General features: G+C 37.1%; 1 protein-coding gene across 5 annotated transcripts in view; it reads right to left on the minus strand.

Moving 5' to 3' along the window:
• Positions 1–20,509, minus strand: part of LOC112978792 (dual specificity protein phosphatase CDC14C) — a 46,094-nt gene that overhangs the window by 6,162 nt on the left and 19,423 nt on the right. For 2 of the 5 annotated variants that reach the window (XM_064500851.1, XM_064500852.1), the window contains exons 5-13: positions 19,709–19,785; positions 17,190–17,256; positions 15,703–15,765; positions 14,685–14,772; positions 14,128–14,358; positions 11,629–11,767; positions 11,334–11,487; positions 10,456–10,556; positions 1,252–1,368 (exon numbers count right to left, since the gene is read on the minus strand). In XM_064500851.1, the coding sequence (XP_064356921.1) occupies positions 1,252–1,368; positions 10,456–10,556; positions 11,334–11,487; positions 11,629–11,767; positions 14,128–14,358; positions 14,685–14,772; positions 15,703–15,765; positions 17,190–17,256; positions 19,709–19,785 (1,037 nt within the window). Of the gene's footprint in view, positions 1–1,251; positions 1,369–7,634; positions 7,781–10,455; positions 10,557–11,333; positions 11,488–11,628; positions 11,768–14,127; positions 14,359–14,684; positions 14,773–15,702; positions 15,766–17,189; positions 17,257–19,708; positions 19,786–20,509 lie in introns of all 5 variants that reach the window. The other 3 variants (XR_010385823.1, XM_064500853.1, XM_064500854.1) reach the window with 3 other exon arrangements.

Here is a 20,509-nt window from a genome sequence, read left to right on the forward strand (position 1 = left end):
TGAATCAAAAGATAATTTATATAGCTGCTGTTAAGAAGTCTTTGACTAGCATATCCCTACAGGCTGCTATTAAATACAGTGTTTCCACTGCCCAATAGAGAGGACTTCTTGTAACTCCTGTTATCTTCAAAAGAGGATGAAGACAGAGGGAAAAAAAAGCTCTGTGGGGGAAGAAAAAAAAAAAAAAAGCTTATTTGCCACCTTTTAGTCTTCTCAGCAAAAAGAAGTTTCTCTTCAGTACCTGATAGACCTGTTTGAAAGTTCTTCACTATAAGCACAAAAAAAATTCTTGTCATTTGTAACTGGAAACTGCTCAGAAATTGTTTTATGCCATTTCATTTAAAATAGGGCTTAAATCTGCTTATCTGGCATTTGCCAGTTTAGCATAACTTTTCTGTAGTGTACTGATGTCTGCACACATGAAAGCAAGACAACACCAGGAAGGAAATAGTGGTGTTTATATTCTCCTAATCTAGGACTGCAAGCAAAGATTAAAGCTAGACCCTCAGGCTCTTCTTTGGTAATGCCTGGGAGATCTGACCTACAGCGTAAGACAGCTTTAGAGACACGTGTGTGTGCGCACGCGCGCACACACCCACACCCACACCCCCACACCCACCAGCATCTGCAGAAGCAATACGCTTGCAGCGTGGCTACATGCTTCCTGGCCAAAACGCGCTTTCAGTCGTGCACAAATCCATCCAAGTTATACATTTCCTTAAGCTTTACGGCACCGGTTTAGTTCAGATTTCTAGCTGCTCTTCGTTCTCAATCTCATACCAATATATACATCCACATCTTTTACACTTCACCTTTCCAGTATCCACAGCCAGATTGTTCTTTTGCCTGCATTTCAGTTGTCCATCTAATTCCTCTTGGTTTTGACTTGAAGTACTAATACTTTGCTCAATGCTGTGAACCACTTTTCGTCCTCTTATTCCAGGCAGGGATTTGGTAAAGTATAGCTTTGCGTTATTTGAATCCCTCACCCTCCAGTCATTCTTACTCACATTAGAAATCACAATATAAAATCCTGAAAGCTGAAAGACTCGGCAACATAAACAAATGACATGAGATTTAAAGCTCCAGATAGTCTTAGTACATGACATAAAACAGATAAGTGTTACTCGCTTCTCCTTACTAGGAGAAGGTGTTGAACTGGGGCAAAAGCCCCTAGCAGTAATGGATACACCCACTCAAAGTATTTATCTAGAAAATGGTGTCTGGATCTTTAAAGAGGGTAACTCTCACCTTTTTAAACTGTTTTTTCTTGCAGCAGACCTGGTAGTTCTTTTAGTAATGTCTGTACAGTCAGAAATGCTAGGTTCAGAGGTTTTAGTTTTCTGAACACTGGACTGTAGAATTACTCTGAAAAGAGTAGGAAAAAAGAAAGATTATATAACCTGAAAGTTTCTAGAAAAACAGTGAAAAGAGGATATCACAGTTGTAGCAGAGCTAACAAATATCACATGGCTTTCCACTAATCATTCCAAAAAGCAAACAGTTCTGCCTGAAGCATGTGGCCTTCTCTTTATAATACCCTTGTAGGAATGAAGTTAATGCAAGTTGTTTTATTAATTTTTTTTTCTCTTTCAAAAAACAGATTAAATAATAGTTTGGGATTTTCTTCTAGGTTTCTGGAAGACAAAAAACCCTATAAAACATATTTTAAGTATATTGCAACAAAAGGAAAAAAAAAGAGCAAATCTGAAGGATGCAACAAAAACAAATGTTATTTTCCAGACTGACCTAAAAAGGAATTTAAAAAACAAAATATAGAAAAAGTAATTCAGTTCCTGAGGACCAGAGTCTAAATGTCCCATCATCAACCATGAAAAATTCCCTTGAAATACAGTAAGCTGGGAAAAACATGGAATGCACCAGCATTTTGCTCCAACAGAGAATGATCACGCCACACTTAAAACCCAGCTTCACACCGGCTGTGCTCAACAGCTTCCCTACAGCGATGTACTGACTACTCCCTAAACAGGCGGACAAACAGATCCTAGTGTCAGCATGACTAACGAAAGAACTAGAGATTGTGAAATGCAAATAAATCAATATTTTTAGCCACTAGCCAACTGATTTGTATGGAGACAACATCTTTTGTATTCCTATATACTTGCAGTAAAATTATCGTACTAAGGAGATAAAACTGACAACAGGTCAATGGTATTCACAGATATCTATTTACTGCAACATCGTATAGGTCTATTTTCTTAGTCATTCTATCTGTGTAAGCTTCCAGCTATAAAAATATGCATCATTTAAGACATTCATGTAATTTAAAAATTTGTTCTTTTCTCTCATGCAGAGTTATTAGCACTCTAATTTTCATCAGCTTCACTGAGTCCATCTGTGTCAGCAGACTGTATTAGATTGAAAATCAAAGCCTTCATTAAGTTATATAAACTGTAGTTTGGTGGCTTAATACTCTGAAAAACACTGTTTTCAAAGACTCCTAGATATGAATATAAAATACGGAATTTCAGAGCAAGGAAGTGGACTGGCACACAAGGAGGGAAAAAAAAAGTCAGTATTTTCAAAACAGATTCTCCTTTCAAAAGGCAATTACTGAAAGCAGAAATTAAAAAAAAAGCCTTAACCTATTGTTGTTTTAGATAGGTCTGATACGAGAACTAGTGACAGAAAGAATCTGCAAACGTGCCTGACGTAACACAACTGAATTTTAAATCCATTCTGTACTCCATTCTGCAGCAGTAAAGCTGATCAGTAACCTTGCTTACCCCCTACTCCTAGACTGTTCGGGAAACAGGTGACTATAGAACCACAAAGCTGAAGTATTTTAAACTTCTATTTGAACAAATCTCTTTTAATATTTCAGACTTGCAAAATCTTGTAACTTAATCTGTAAGAAGTCCAAACCAAACAATCTTCTCTTCCTCCAAGATAATATAAGACCGCTGTTGCAAGGACTACTATAAGGCAAGGTGAGTGTTACTGTAAACACAACATAGACAAAATTGGAGGAACATAAATGTATTTAACTTAATCAGCTATTTGTGAAGCTGAAAACCAAATAACAGATACCTTCAAAATTATAGAATAATTCAGTAGACAACACAGGTTCTTCTAACAAAAATCTATGGTAACCAGTAAAATGGTTCAAAACGTTAAAGTTCACTTTATAACTTCTACTGCTGTTACGAAGCAATTCTAACAAGTTTTAATGTTAACAATTCTCTTTTCACTGCCATGATCGTCATACAACATGAACAGATTCTGGGCTCTTGCGCTTTGAACTAAGCTTTGGAAATAATACCAACAGCAAAAGAGCCTGGTGTTGTATCTTTTTTATCTGTGCCACCAGCAACTTCGAGGACTGAATGAATGTACGGATCCAAAGCCTGCTAATCCTGTCACGTTTAATCATTGAAATATGAGTATGCCCAAATCATGTCACATGCTGGTTTATTAGTGCTTGTGGAAACAGAAACATGGAAGAAATATGTTTTCTCCTTAAATTTAACACTGAATATGTGCTAAGAGGCACAAGCAATCTCTTTCCTTGGGACTCTCATTCCTCTAATACTGCTTCACTACAGAAAAAGCTGTAGAATTTTTGCAATATCTCAGTCAATAAGGCAAGGTACAGGAAATTAACTTGGTCACACTTTACAATCCTATTCTACACTCACTACATGGAGAAATATACAGAAATTCAGTTACGTATTCAGTCTGGAAAGCAGCAGCATTTTCAAATGTAGCAAACACCAGATCCAAATCAAAATAATTTGTCTTCATAAAGTCTTGGTTCTTGGCTTTTATACTTTTCAAGGTTACATGTTTGAAAAAATAATCTAATAAAATTTATTTAGAAAAATAAATGTATATATAAATTACATACTCAATTTATATATATATGCATATGCATATATATAAAACAAAGCAAATATTATTGGAGCCTGATCCAATCGTTTCTCTTAAAAGTATGCATTCTTCCCAGATACTAGAAGTTCAGAAAGGATGTCAGTTCACAGGGCTTAATCCCCCACAGCCATCTAATATGAGCTAAAATACCACAGAGTGTTATGATATTCTCTTGCAAAAACACTTGAATATTCATCTTATCAACATAACACAGAGATTCAAGCAAAGGTCCTTACTTCCCACAGAATTTTATTTTGTGTTCAGAGCAAATGCAGAAATTAAAAAAATTTCTAAATGGGAAGGTGACTAAGAAGAACTGTCACCGTATACAATTCCACTGTTCCAGCCATGACATCCTCCTCTTAACGCTCCTGTATTTACCAGAGGGCAGGGAGAGAAGGAGCTGCTTTACAGGTCAGCTAAGAGCCAGCTTGGAGCATAGTAGAACCTTTAGTGTCACTTGCTCTTTAGCTGCTATGGCATTTTCACTTGTAAGCGATATAAAACATCACACAGCTACTCCAAGAGTAAAGACTAACTGAAATCCCTGTTAACAAAACATGACCACTTTGCTGAATGCTCAAATAGGGTTGTTTAAATCGGACTAAAATTCCAGACTTGCAAGGCTTGTAGCACCTCAGGGAAGACAGACAAGTTCTCATTTATACCAGTGTCTGATGCAGCATTGCAACTAAACACCCAGAGCTGTCCTCTGGCCTAACAACTGTTAGCTTAGGAGCAGCTACAGTGCCATTAAGGCCTTTAGAGAATGTTTTTCCAGGCATTTATAAGGTAAATTAAGTGAAGAAACCAGGTTTAATATATGGGATTTTTATCTAACACACAATGAGACTAGTAGCCTCACTTTATAGCAGCGGCTAGGTTTTGTGGTGAACATGAGATGAGGCCACAGTAGAGGAAATTCTCCTAAAAGCTTATCACCCGCAAAATCCCCCACTATATAAGACAAGGATGAGATCCTTAGGACACCTACCTTACTGCTTTGAAATTGTGCAAGTAAAATGACATGTCATGTTGTACAACTGAACAACCAGAAATGTCAGTAGAAAGAAAACCTTTCTGTATATTGAATATCCTATCTTAATGAGATATGATTAAAACAAACAACCCCCCCCAAAAAAACGCAGAAAGTCTCCTGAATGCATGCTACAAGATATTATAATATGTATACTGCTAAAATAGGTAATCCATGCATCCCAAGAATTTTTCATTTCCAGTTAATCTGTAGTGGGAGCATCTCTTCGTAGTTCTGAACCTAACACATTCCCCAGACACCGTACTGATTCACACACTGCTTTCTTATTCAGTCTAATATACTGGCCTTCAAACAAATCAAAACCTGCTTATGTGGAACAGCGTTCAGGTCAGAGGAACTATCTTCTAAATAGCTTCACAACTTTGTTTCATCAGTTAACTCGGGGAGGGGTGGGAGTGAATAAGAGGGACGTGACACAAAAATCCTAACACCACAACCCAAGACAAGAACCACAAACCCCCTAAAACCTGGAAAGCCAACAGGATAATATGCTCTGGAGAGAAATAAATGCGTATCAAAAGTTTTTTAAAAAGTCAGTTGATTGCAGTGTCATTGGGAGGGGTGAGGGGAAGAGAGGTTACACAAGACCATATCTTCTCTCATCTCCTGATGGAAGTTTTATTCTTACCAAGGTTATCTGTTATATGAGGGCTGTCACATGCAATATTGTTTTCTCCCTAGTCACCTCATGATTTTTAGGAAAACAGGCCACCCTCCTCCGAAATGCTTGGACACCTGCCGCTGTTCAAGTCACCCAAAAACCAACAAATGACTGATATTTTTTCGCCTACAGGGCTTCAGTCTACAGCACTACCTGGCTGCCCAAGAGATCCTGACTGATAATTTGGTCTCTTCAAATATGCAAGAGACACTAGCCGTACAGTACGGAACACATTAATTTAGCTTTTTTGTTGGTTTTTTTTGTTTGTTTTCTCTTCCCTTCCCATCAAACACCATATGATAATCAGTCCTGGATATGAGGTGGCAGCACCAGTATCCCAATTGCTTGTATAATGACGAATTTACCAACATCAAAGTCTTTTTTTCCTTCCTTCTAGCAAGGGAGTTTTTAGATAGAACACAGACATGTTAAAAGGAAGGAAGACAGTTGAGTGAAGTTCACCTTACAATTCAGGAAAACAAAAGGAAAGATTGTTTCATTTTTTGAACAGTGTTTTAAGTTTTGCTCTTTAGTCTGTGTTTAGAAATCTGACATTTGAATTCTATAAAATATTGAGACGAAAGCTACTGCTAAATTCAGTGTGAAACTTGGGAAACAAGCCTCTTGTCTAAATACGTTCTTTGACAAAGTAGGTACCTATGAGAAAAAGAACCCAACTGATCTTTAAGTCTTTCTTTTTTCCTCAAAAACAAAAAAACCCAAACAAACAAACAAAAAACAAAAAAGAACCAGATGATCTCAGCTAAAGTTAACAGGATAACTAAATTGCCCCCAAGTTCCCCAATTCTCATTTTTGGTTATTGCATCATTTACTTTAGAGGAAGAGTTCTTTGCTTTTTAGAGGTGTGGGCAATAAAAAGTTGCAAGGCCGAAGAGAAGGATAGGAATTCTTAACTCTAAAGTTCTGGCAGGGAGAAGGCCTTTTCTTACTTATCACTCTGATGTAAAACACTTTCTGACCAATTTCTTTTTCCCTCTGAGAGCACTGACATTTCAAGCATGCTCCCATAGTAACCATTTTGCTTGTTGGCAATCTGGAAGAAAGGAAAAACAAAACAAACTCCTCCCCCTACCCCTCCCCCCATAGAGGTAGGGCAGCAAAGAGAAAGAGAAAGGAGAGTTTGGTTTGCCAGGCAGTTTTGTGTACTGCTGAAGTTTTATTTGGCCAAAAGATGAAAGTCACCATTTGATGGAAAAACCCACCTCTTCAGCGGAGGCTAGGCACAGCAATCTGTGCAGCCACTCTGACAAAACCGAGGGGGAAGAAAAAGTGAAAATGGTACTAATATGTTTGTAATGATTTAATCAGCTCCTGAATCTAAGTAACAGAAAGAAGGGATTAAACTAGTCTCATAAAGCCCTATGAAAAACAATTAAGAACAAAAGAAGATGAAGCCAGATTGCCTAGGTGAAGAAGTGTTATGTGTGCCTTGACCAACCTGCATTGTCTTCCATTATGTTAGAGAAAAAAAAACCCAAAACAAAAACACATTTGTCCTGTTTTACTGCCTCTTACAGCACAGTAATATAATATCCTAGCAAAAACCGAAGACCTACTGACATTTCTGAGTTCTAATTCGCGGTTTATCGCAAGGGTAAAACCATCCTTTGGGAAACTAAGCACCTTTGCAAGTTAATGAATTTCGAAGCAAGACTGGATTTAACTTCTTCATTTGCAATATGCAAAGGATGAGATCAATTTTAAAACACTATTCTTTCCTTTTTACAAATATAGCTTTGATTATTTGCAAGAGCATACAGAAATGAAAGGCTTCAAATTTATGAAGTATCCTAATTACAAATGCTCTGCACGTTTTGTATTGCAAGTCAGCCATAAAAATCACTGTTATTCCAAATCATATATACAAAAAGACAAAAGTGCGAGAGAGCGAAATTTACTCTTGCAACAAAGCCAGTAAGAAACATGATATGAGAGCATGCATTTATGAGACATACTAGACAGAAAGCGTGAGCTATTGTAGAGAAATGGAATGGGACACTTACACAGTGGCTCTCTCTCAGGGGGTCCTGATGGTTACTATGTTCTTAAACCATCTAGACAGAATAGCAGGCTGGGAAGAAGGGAGCCACATACAATCCACCAGATGACAATGCTACACAGTGTAGACACCAGCATAGCTAGGAGCCATCTAAAAAAGGGGTTGGAGGGGGAGGAAAAGATGAACAAAAATTCAAAAGCAAAAGCTATTGGTGCATTTTAGCTTGTTTTAAGTTTCTTAAAAGCATATTGCTCTATAATCTTTGCCAAGCATTTTCTCATTTCCTGTGGCTGTATCAGCTCCATGCAACCATGACTTGTCAAATAGACTATCTGTGTGTTACTGGAATCAACATAAAGCAACTTTTCTGACATCCTCACTGAAGTCTTCTATTCCAAAGCAAGTCTACACCACTCCTTCACAAATAAATGCACTCTACAGCAGTGTATCTCTGACCACTTGTTGCCATCTCTTATTTAAGAACGCAGTTCGATCAGCTTGTTCGTAGATTCTACTTCACTATCTTGTGTTTTAATACTAAAACATTAAATCAGAGCCAGACTGGTTTTTCTAGGAACAAAAAACCAAACAATTAATGCAAAACATCCAGATGGCGAGGATATATCACCTTCCTGTATTCAAAATAGCAAAAAATAATTCAGTAATCCCTTTGCCAAAGGTGCAGCTTGCTTATTAGAACATATATATAGAAAGCATCCATTCATCAAGACAGAGAATTTATACAGCCAACTTCAGCCAATATTAACAAATGTTTAATACAAATCCCTTGTGACTTAAACGGAGTAATGCCTCTAGCTCTCACCAGCTTCTCGTGTTCTTATTTTACTTGTTTTTTCTCTGAAATAAATCTACATAGAGGATTTAGAAGTCTGTTTCTGATTCTCTAGATAAAATTAATTTTCACGGCATGAATAATTTTATTATTTATTTATTTATTTATTTATTAAGAGTCTGAACTAAAAGGAAAAGAGACTGACAGCTATTCAGGTAGGGAAGATTCCTAACTCAAGTAAGGCAGCTAAATATATCTCGTGGCATTTTGTTTTAGGAATAATAATTCAGAGAGTGTAAAAAGTTATACATTTTTCACCACATTATTTCAGCACAAGCTGCAAACTACACAAATATTTTGGGAGAAGAAGAGGAGGCCAGTTCAAACTCCTGTGAAAATGCAATTCAGAGAATTTTTCTTCTAGCCACAATGCACACTATGGAAGACTATTATAAGCTGTAGTTGATTTATTTTAATTCTACAGAAATACAAACTAGCTAGTTGCTTTAATTAAAGCAGTGACGCAGAATGCTTCATGAATTTTAACAGTTGCTAGACTTTCTGCATATTAGCACAACGGCTATGAATAGACTGTATCTTACAGTCAGTATTTTTCTATGGAACATACAGTAAATGAGATCTTTCACAAACTGCATTAAGTGACTTAAAGTACACGTATACTTAAAGTACACGTATGAGAAAGAATTACAAAGTAGAAACTAAGGCTATGTGCAAGTTGGCTGCTTTTTACTGTACCGTTTGAAGGAAACTGAGGTGGTGTATTTTATTTATTTTGGTTCAGTATGGGCTTTGGTCCGAATACGTTCTTTATTATACAACTGCCTGTGTAAATGATGAGCATGAACAAAAAAGACTTCTTAAAACAAATGCAGAACTCCTATGTCTTTAGAAACCTTCACACATTGCTGCATATCCCTGCACTTTCAGTGTATATTTACTACACACCTCTTGCTTTTCTAAAAGTCGGGCAATGCCGTATGTCTTCTGTAGAACCTGTCTTTTGTTGCTGGTGGTAGTGGGGTTTCTTTTCCCCTGTTGTAAGCATAGCTACTGCAATGTAATACTCAGTAAAAGAAAGGTTTGGTCTAAAAATAAAATAAAACAAAAAAGGCCAGAAGCTAGCTATGAACTTTGGAACGTCATCCACTATAGAAAGACAGCTTAATAAAACCCAAGTTGTCTTTGGTCTGTGATTCTGGAGTTGTATTACTTGCTAAAATCTGACAGCAGGAGTCATTCATTTCCCAGCAATCAAAAGAAATCTCAGATATATCTTGCAACTCTCATATTCTCTTGTAGTGCAAGTAAGGCCAGCCGGAAGATTATTCTGCCTGCAGTTGCCACAAGCTACAACAGATGTAAAGGCGACTATGAACTTTCTTTTACAGGTGGTGTTGCATTACTTACCCAACAAATAAAGAGACCAGCATACCAGGCTCCCTGATAGAACTGCACTCCTTTCAAATTTATGTAGTGAAATACTGCTACTCCCTGCCTTGCAAATCTACCAGTCATTCTCCTAAAGCCCGCAGGATTTAGGGAAGATTCTTCTCCAAGGAAGAGGAAATCAAACAAAGCTAAAGATTTTCTTTCAATTCTTCTTTTCAAGTAGCTGACCTTACTTCAAAAACAAGTGCATACCTTATTCCAGCCAGTCAAACACTACCGTATAGACTGATATTCTTCCATTTTTATACTACCGTAGGAAGGACAAGGGAATGTTTGTAATTAAACTAAATCTATACCATTCGGAAGTACTGTGGGAACTTGTACAGCACAAAGCAGTGGAATTGAAAAACAAAACAGCAAACTAAAAGTTGAGTAATATAGTTCTTTAACCAAACTCTCCTGCCTCCTAAACACTCATCAAGCCTTCAGAGAAAGAGTGAACCTCCTGCTGATTTTAAATGAGTGTAAAATGCCTTACCAACAAACTTGTAGGGATTAAAAGAAGTCCACGAGAAAAGGGTAAAAATATTTCTGGCATTTATACATGCAGAAACTGACTTACGTTAGTGGAGATGTGGTTGTAGCTTTTGCCTGCCTTCTACTTTTCAGAGCACGAAGTTTATCACCTTGTGTTACACAGTTTGTTTCGTCTTCATCACTGTACTGGATAAAGTTAAAAAACAAACACCCCCCCAACCCCAACCCCAAGAATTAAAATATATACTTAAACATTTAAGAGTTAACCTTATTTTAAGTCTTAAAATCAGAATTATCTCAACAGGAGGAAAGTTTTCCATCCTAAAATGAAAGCAATTTCACCTGCATACATATAATTTTATTGCCTGTTAGCTGCTGCTTTTCAAGCTGTAAACTATTAAGCGGTCATGTATTTTATGCATTGGAATGTTATCTACCTTTAAAATAGTGGAAACACATCCCAAACCTTTGCTAGGTACAGCACAATCTTCACTCAGCCACAGCATTTCTCTCCTCCTCCATTTGCCTTTTGAAAACAGCACTACCAACCAGTGTTTTAAAAGCCAGCACAAAAAAGTATTACAGAATCTGTAATTACTTAGAAACTAAAAAAAGCAAAAAGCTCTTCATCCCTTCCCCAAAAGCACACATGGTAATGTAATAAAGAGAATCCAAAATTAAATCAAAGCATTTCTGACTGCAGATCTTGAGTCCCTGCCTGTTCTAATATCGACTGAATTACAAGACTAAAGCACGGTAAGGATACCCTTACTTCATGTGTGCACTGCATTTCATCTTTCATACTTGCTGACCATACTTTTTTTGCCCCCAATTCTCTTGGTACAGAATGGGAATGTACAAGAAGAGTCCAGTAACATACTGTACCCACAAGTTTGCTCAGAACCTAAGAGATCCTCAACAGCAGTAACCTCTCTTACAACAGCACTATGTTCAGACAGTTACCAGTTCAATCTCCTTTCGGCTGGCTCTCCTGTTTTTTGCATCATTAATTGAAATATCATCTACTCCTGACAGGATTTTTGTTACAGCAATGTTACGGTTTTCCTTCAGCTTTGCACGGAAAATATCTCCCTCTGTCCAAAGTTCTGCCTGTTTCCTATCATGATATGCAAAAAAGGAAAAAAAAAAAAAAAGCAAAGTAACAAATTAAAACCAAGGATGATAAAGAGTGCAATAAAAGAAGAGAAAAACATTTAGATCTGTTTTCAAAATTATTTATCCTAGCCAATCTACTTACTCCATCAGGAAGTGCTGCTGTGGTCCAATCACCGAACCAGGTCTATTTATTCTAATCCAGGCAACAGTTTCAGCAGCTGTCATCCGGTAATGCTTCATAATATAACAGGCTATAAGTGTGCCAGTTCGCCCAAGACCAGCTGTATAAGACAGAAGAATGGCTTCTTTTATGTATCCATTTTTATCTGGAACCTGCTGTAGCTACAGACATTGTTACTTGGACTTCCTAGCTTATTAAACCTGTTACTGGTCAAGCTGGGCAAGCGTAACTTACCTTTTGATCCCCCCCCATTTACAGGGTTACTAACATATCACTCACATGTTTTTTGAGTGAGGTGACTTTCCAAAGCCAGCATATATAAATATAGGCATATGTATACACACACACACACGAGTCTCTTTTATGAGAATCTTTTATGCACAGTATCAAACAGCTGCCTCTTCCCAATATTCTCAAAGCACTTCAATTGTAAATTACTCATAAACTGTACTAACAACAGTTTCTCTTCCAATCCCTCCTCTAAACACTCTGTTTTTACTTCTCAAGGAAGAGCTAAATTTTGCAATAGGGAAGTCTGGGCACTAGCCAAGACAGGTAAAGAGTACTCCAAGCTGAGAAGGCTTCTCTGAAAGAGCACTAGAAACAGTTCCATTTACACTGGCAAATGTGAAAAAGGAAGGAAGATAGCTCCAAGCTCAAGTGCTCCTCTCCTTGATCATTTGCTGTAAATGCCAAGCTACACATCACCAGATCTCTCTTCAGAATTGACTGATCAACACCAGTGTTGAAACTTCAGTATGGTCTGATAGCCAAGACAACTGCACAGCACTTTCCATGCATTGCCCAACTTAAAGAATAGGTGGCAGCACTCTCTGCTTTCTGAAGAGGTCGTCTTAGACACCTTAATCACGCTAGAGATCAGAAAACATCTCAGCCTGGATGAAAACAAAGAACTTGCTCACCGCTACCCAACATTCAAGTGCTATCAGTTAACCAATATGCCCAAATTTCACACCTGTGTGGAAAGTCAGTCTTCACTTGCTTCCCAACAGTCAAGCAGCAGTTTTAACCAATTCTTCCACTTCATGCAAGTGGAATCTTGTTAAACATGCAGCCAGTGAGCGGCAGACTCAGGAACAAAAATTCAGTCTTCGCATGTCCCAGGCAAATGCTTTAAGAAAAGGCTTTTCTCCTTCACCTACAGTGAAGGAAACTACTATATCAGGTACCCTACGGAGGCAGAGTTCACGGAGATCAAATGGGGTGTGACAGAGACAGTTAAAGATGGTGTGCAATGGGAGCTGTATTAGCATTTCACAGGCAACTATTTCTAGTATTTTGCATTTTGAATGCTTGACATTTTAATGTTGTATTCTGTTAAAGATAGGTTTGTTTATATGGTTTTACTTTTTTTTTTTTTTTAAAGAAAAACGTGAAACATTAAAAGGCAACAGCAGAGCTATTTAGGTTCCTCTATCGGACATAAGGGCCTAAATGAGACATTTAGACACATACGCTCCTCTGCCAGCTAAACTGAAAGGAGTAAAGAATACCTGCAGAATGCTGTTACAGAAGAGCAGATTACAAAGCTATTTGCAGAAGAGTGTTAAAATTATGGTTTGAATGACCCATTCCTGGCTCTAAAAGAATGTGCTGATTACTGATCATAAACAGTACAGCTAGGCAGCCGTCCAGCATATTAATTCTGAAATGCATTGAAGCCAAATGAAGGATACCTGAGTATTGCAACAGCACAAACAATTCTATTGTTGACTCAACGAGAAATGCTTTGAGGCAAACTCTGAAATAAAATAGGCAGAAATCATAAATTTCTGGCCTTGACTGGAAATAAAAGTTTTAAAATGTTGTTCAGTAAAGAGGGGTGTAAAAAGTGTATGGAACCGAAAATGGGAAGTTTTATCTCGGCTTCCAATCCCAGTCAAGGAATGAAAGGAGGAAAACACCATTTCTGCTATGATGGAAACCCCATTTGGCAGTCTAACGCTGAACTTCCCGTATATGGAACAGATATTCAGAGCATGCCCAATGCAGCTTGTAAAAAGGGTTTCTGAGGGCTAAAGTTTTCTGCTGTTCTGGAGGAACACTCCAATACTTTATGAAGACTCTTCTCAACAAGCTCCACTGATATTTAACAGTTTACAGTTTCGTGTATTTGACTGTATTTTCTAAAAGACATACTATAAACCTTGCCAGTACTTCAAGTCCCTGCTTGAACTATTAATGTTGGCAAGCTCATTTCCCCCAACCTCATTCTTGGAAATTGCTGAAAAGATTCTGCTGGAACTTAAAGTAGGTTGTTTTTTTTTTTTTAAAAAAAAAAAAGAAATGCAGAACAAAAGTATGTAAAGAATTTGTTTGAAAAAGCTGCAATTCAGCAGAGTTGTTAATAACTGGAAATAATGGGAGTTATAGTGTGAAACATCTCAGGAACTGTAACTAGAAGCATCACCTGTTATATAAAGAGTTTGTACACTATACCTTTGCAATGAACGGCTATAACACCTTCAGCACTTTCACAAATATTTAGAAATGTTTTAACTATAGTATCACTAGGTGTGCTTCCATCAGCAAAGAAGAGATCATAATGCTCAAATCCAGCGTCTGTAAATCGTTTGGCATCATACAGTTTTTTGTTGAGGCGTATTATAGTGGTGACCTTGTGTTTCTTGAAGTATGGGAAATAAGCCTCTGGAGCGTGGTGGGGATAGCCTATTGGAAAAAGAAGAAAAATAGAATAAGCTTCAAAGTGCAGAAATACGCAAAGACCCAAAACCAACAGACGAGAACTCTTTCAAAATAAAACTCACGTTCAACATAAAGAAACTGACTAACCGAAAATGGAATTTTAACATAAGCACCTAGTTCAGATACAATTAAACCAAGCATTAAAATTTTACTGTCAGGATTTTTATAAAAGAAAAAGAGCCAAGGAAAAAACACACTGTTTGAGGAACAATTTTTAAAGCTTGTTCTTACTGGTAACAATCAACTAAAAGCAGTGGGCTTGTGTCCCCCACCTCCTTTTTTAAGCATACCATTTTCAATTTTACTTCTTGAATGAGGTCCACTGAAGGCAATGAATTTGTTTGGTATTATCCAGTTAAAATCTCCATTTTCTGCTCTCTGTCAAGAGAAAATGCTTGGTTTATCATTAACCCTGTATTTTCAGGCTTTTCCTTATTGTTTCAAAATACATGCTACAGAGAAGTGATGTACAATTTTTGCCAAAGGAAGCGTGTTAGTAGCCTGCTTTTTGTTTCATCAGGAGAATGCCATATGCTCTCAACCTCACTCTTCTTGCCTGTATTTTCCTCTTTCTAAATTACAGTCTTAGAGTAATGCAACTGATGCCCTTCAGATGAAGGGCAACTTCAATTTTTTAAACTTTTTATAGGTTTATAAATTATGGCCTTGGCACTACCTCTGTCCACTAAGTAATTTTTTAGATTCTAAAAACACCTAATTTGCTCCTCATAGATAAGTGACTGCTTTGCCTTTGTGAGAATATATGTAGTAAAGTGTTGTAGCCCTTTACCTTCACATTACTTTCCCATGCCCCAGACTGAATTTTACAGGCTTGGATTTTCCCAGCCCTGTTTTTCTCTTTACCTCAGGAGCATCAGACATTTGTCATCCGTTCATAGATACATACTTCAATTGCTTTCCAAAAGCCAACTTGACACAGACTTTTATGTCCTCAAGTTTCCTATCAAGATTGCTCAGGAATATGCATAACCTCTAAAAGATGGCCAAGGAACAAATTCCCTCTCCCCCTCATCTTCCAGGGATTTAATGAAAACATGAAAAAAATTGATTTGCCTTTTAGTTTTTGCAGCATCCACCTTTCCCCCCCCACTTTTGCACTTGACTGTGCTTAAATCTGAATTTTACTCTCTCTGACCACACATTTTACTTAACTATTGAAGCTTAAGGAGACAAAGCAGAACACACAGATGGAACCTTACGCTACAAAAGAAACAGTACAAATGATAAAACAGCCACCTTCGCAGTAATAACTGCAAACAAAGCAGAAGACTGATACTGAACACTTACCTCATAATGCTCATATTCATTTACATCAAACACATTGAAATCCAGGAAACCATACCGCAAAGCCTAAAATTCAGAATACAGCTTTTAAACAAAGATAACATTCCGTCAGTGAGGACAGTTCATCACTCCTTTAGGTTACTGAAAACCTAACTGCCAAAGTAAGGATCAACTCAGTCTTGGTTCAAAACACATTTGTGAATTTTAGTATAAGTAACCGTAAACAAGAAAGCCCACTTATTTTCTGTTTTCACTTAATCATTAGAAAATTCTGGATTACGTACGTATTCACTCTTTCTTTTTACTCCTGCTAGCAGTACAGAGTGCCAAAGAGAAAAATAGTTGGCAAAAAATAACTATTTAAATTAGGAGTATATTCTAAACTCTACTTTCAAGGATTACAAATATTTCTGGTGCATGAACATTATTCTCTGTCACTGCAATTCTAATATCTCCATTGATTTTAAATTGGCTGCAGATGGAGCCTGTCTACAATCCTAAGCAGACTTTAGCCCAGTCCCTGATGCTCGGTAATTATCCACAAGCATTATGTTTACATTTTTATACTGTATTAAATATTTGGGTAACTGGCTGTTTACCCACTTGTTAAGTCAGGAAGCACAAACACAAACAATCCCGTATCTCCAGATATTTTAAATACCACATCCTAATCTCCTCTTCCGCTGCACAACCTGCTGGGCTTTTCCGTCCTGCCCACCGGTACTGACAAGAATAGCAATTCATCGCTCTTGGCAGAAGAGCAGCCAATGTCAGACTGTCCAAAAAACCTGCAAATCACAAAGCTGCAGGAGGCTGGCTTAATCAGCAGCAAAACTAGTATTTGGCAGAGACACCCATAATAAAAAAGGCAGTAGTAGGGTGGAGAGCTACAGATTTCCCTACTTTGCTGCTCAGACTAAAAAGAATGAAGAATGTATAGAAAATCCCCCTGTCCTTAAATGCCACATTGTTTCACCACTGTGTTGCAATAAGACACCAGATGATGATGATTTGTTTTTTGTTTTTTGTTTTTTTAAAGGGGCACCTGCCTACTACCATTTGTTCTATTTGTATTTCTAAAGCAAAACTTGAAGTCATTAGCACACACTGCAAATGCCTAAAAGGCATCACTAAGCTATGCACAACTTCTTTCAAAGGGAGTATTCAGCCTAAAAATGCAACACCAGATGGCCATTTGATAAATCTGTCAGGCAACACCTAGTGTTTAGAAGTGCAAATGACTGGCCTGCAAAGATTACCTAAAAAAATCGAAATTCCTTATTTAAAAACTTCTCTAGTTGATTATATATCAGCCAGCTTCTACTGATGCCTTATCTGGTTTTGTTACAATGCACAATGTATCAGCTAGGCAACAATCAGAAATCTGCTACTGAACCCCTTTAATTGGCTCCTAGCTTCCTAAGCTGCCTTTTTTTGCAGGCCCACATTCAGCTGAGCTTTCGCCGTAAGAAAAATATTGTTTTACTGACCTTGTTTATTGCATGAAAACAATCCAGCAATGTTAGATGAAAACTGCAAGTACCAAATGAAGCATCCCTGTAACACATGTGTTTTCATGACCAAAATTGTTCCCATCTGAATCCAAGTCAAAGCAATTACAATTATTTCTCAAAAAACAACTTTAAAAGATGATTACTTCAAGATAATTACTATTACAGCAAAATAATGATTAATTCCCCTGTCTTGCAGCTAATAATAACAAAACATAATATAGATTATGCTAACAGATGAGCCAAGACTAAGATTACTCCAATTACACGTTTCAGTAAAACTGATATGTTCAACTTTTAATTTTAAAAAAGGACAGGCATATTTAAAGAAGAAAAAAAAATCACAAAAACTCCTCATAGCAAAAACTAATGCCAAAATGAATGTCATGTTCTGACATACACTCTTAAAACATTTTCCTTTGAAGTACACTCTCAAAAAAAGTTTTCTTCCTTCAAACTGTAATATACTGCAAGATTTTTCCTCAGACTCCATTTAAAATAAAAAAGTTGCTGTGCACATGAATTTATATACATCTGTCAAGATGCACATTTATGAAGCTACATTAAAAGACTTTCTTTGAGATGCATAAGTTTGTTTAAACATGAGAAATATTTTTCACTAAAGCCTTCAAGCTTTCAACTACTATTTTTTAAATCCTCTTGATTCTAGAATAGCATGTTCTTAGTACCTGATCATTAGTGGATTCCATAAGCACTGTAGAATAAGCTTTCTACAGGAATACTATAGCCAAGTAAAAAAAGAAAAAAAAAATTAAACTGTGACTCTACATCCAAGAATATTTTGTTTTGGCAGAACACCTAGTTCTAAGACTATACAGCTCTCATGCACAAACAGAGTCATTAATGTGACATAAAGTAAATATATATATATTTATATATACACCATTATGTTCAAATTTAAACTAACACAAGGATGTACTTCTGAAGTACCTGAATGACTACTTCTAGGCTTTCTTTGTATCCTTCTCCTCCCTAATGAATCAGAGTGAAGTGGAAAAAATCAGCAGGAGAAGGAAATAATAGAATCCCATTCAGGAAACTGATAAAAGAAATTCTTTGCATCCTGCTAATAAAAAATTTCCTGTTTATAATGACCAGAAGTAGCAACTACCTGATTAACCCTTTATTATTCTATGAGAAGGTATTGCTTTTCGCAGAGATGAATACGACCTGAAAGGAACAGGCTCCAGAGCAGCATCTCAGTTCACTATTCTTTTAATCAGAATTCTTCTGTTTGCACCTGATTTAAGTGCACTAGTAGATTCAAGAAAATGGTAACGTTCCTAGATGCCTGGGTAGGGATTTCATACTGTATTTGTCATCCTAGAGGCTGGACATATCTATGCTGTCTTCAGAAGTCAGCTCTCAGTAATTCCTATTATGTAACACATCTTTGCATTTCTTTCAGTATTCCCCTGAAGGGATGATGGTCTGAGGTTTCTGGCAGGGTTTACAAAGAGAGCTGAAAGCTACTATTTCCCCCTCCTACACATGCCTATACGATCTTTGGAAACAAAATTTACAGGTCTCCTTAAGGAGCATTTATGTTCTTCTGTGAATAGAAAAAATGGAATTCAAGAGAGAAAAACCGGATGATGAAAGTGTGCAAATAAAGAGAGGTGCTTCTACACGCTGGCACTGTGGGAGGGGGGGTGGGAGGGGGAAGTAAATTCAAAACACCAAAAGCCCTGCTCTTGGCAAGGCAGCTGGAAAACATAAACAAGCAAGGGCTGAATTAATCACCCCATAACAACATACAGACAGTCGACTTGCTTTCTGAAAAGCTTTTTCGCCATTCCTTCCTGCATATTGTGGCAGCCACTGAAATGCTAGTTTGGACCAACTTTTAGAAACTCTTGTTAAAAAGCTGTTCCTCTGCAGGATGGATCAACCATATTTGCTACATAAAGCAGCATAGTAGATACCATAATGAGAAGTCTGTGGTCTGCAACAGCTAAGATTACATTCCCTCAGGGTCAAGCAACCATAAAGTAATGGTTGTACACTTCTCCTTGTTGGTAAAAAGAAATGCTTTAAAGTTGCACTAAATCATATGAGGTTAGCTAGCACTCTTTTTGCACAAAATAGTATTTTAGATTGCTTCATGCATTCAGCAAGTAAGGAAAAAAATGGAGTACCAAAAGTATTACAAGCCATTTGTGATGACTGGCAGATATTTTGATATGTTTAACTATTACCTACTGGCACAAAAACAGGCTGCCAAGCAAGAGCAGTGTAGATTAAAAAGCTCAATGAGAGTATATACAAAGCAGTGTAGCTACTTCAGCTCCTCCATGTCTGTCACGACACTTCAGTACTAGCTGCCAACACCCTGTTCAGTGGTCTGTACTCAAAGCTCAGCCAGTGCATGTGTCGTGTGTTAAAACTAGCAAAAAAACCCCAATCTCAGGACTGTTAAATGCTACACTACTCTTCAAAAATCAAGCTATGGAAAGTTCTAATATCTTTATATTTACCTGAAGGGAAGATATGAAACGTTTCCGGCCAATAAAAGCCTGTACACATCTTCTGGGGATTCTCTCAGGTATATTATCTATTTTTGTGAGGAAAGACAAAACATTTTTATGGTTATTTGAAGATCGATATGAATACTCAAGTCATTTGCTTACTACAGAAGGCATAACTAAATATCACAGCTCAAAAGAGTGGTATCAAGAACAAAAGAATACATGTGTGTAACAATAAAACCAAAATAAAGCAAAACAATATAAAATACTGCTCAAGCTATATATGCATTTATTTCTATAGCAAATCTATAGATTTCCCCAGGCATTGTTCAGCTTTAGGCTACAGTGAAACAGCTTCTGTCTGTCACTCTGGGCTCTTCTATATTTTTATTGCAACCTGTCTGGACTAGTTTGTAGATTTTTTATAAATTAAGCTTTTAAGATGTAATTTAAAGTACAAAACCCCTCAAATATTCCAGCAAAGCTTTGAATTAGCCTGTCTATAAAACAGCGTATGTACTCAGTAGACAAGGTTAAAACAGTAATTAGTATATGTTTTGATTTTCTTATGGCAAAAGAAGATTTGCTTATTCCAAATCCTTTACTTCCTTCTTTGCACTGGCGAGGCAGCGTCCAGTAACTAAATCCAGATGCCATAAAGGGAAAAAGAAATCTGTAGCTTAAGAAGCAAAATCCTCAGAACATAATGAAGCAATGTACTGAAAACACTAAATACCAAGCTTTTTACTGTCAAAAACATTCAGGAAATAATACCAGATTCACAAAAGACCAACTCCCAACAAATATCTA

Source organism: Dromaius novaehollandiae, chromosome W, assembly GCF_036370855.1.
Source record: "Dromaius novaehollandiae isolate bDroNov1 chromosome W, bDroNov1.hap1, whole genome shotgun sequence".
NCBI lineage: Eukaryota > Metazoa > Chordata > Aves > Casuariiformes > Dromaiidae > Dromaius > Dromaius novaehollandiae.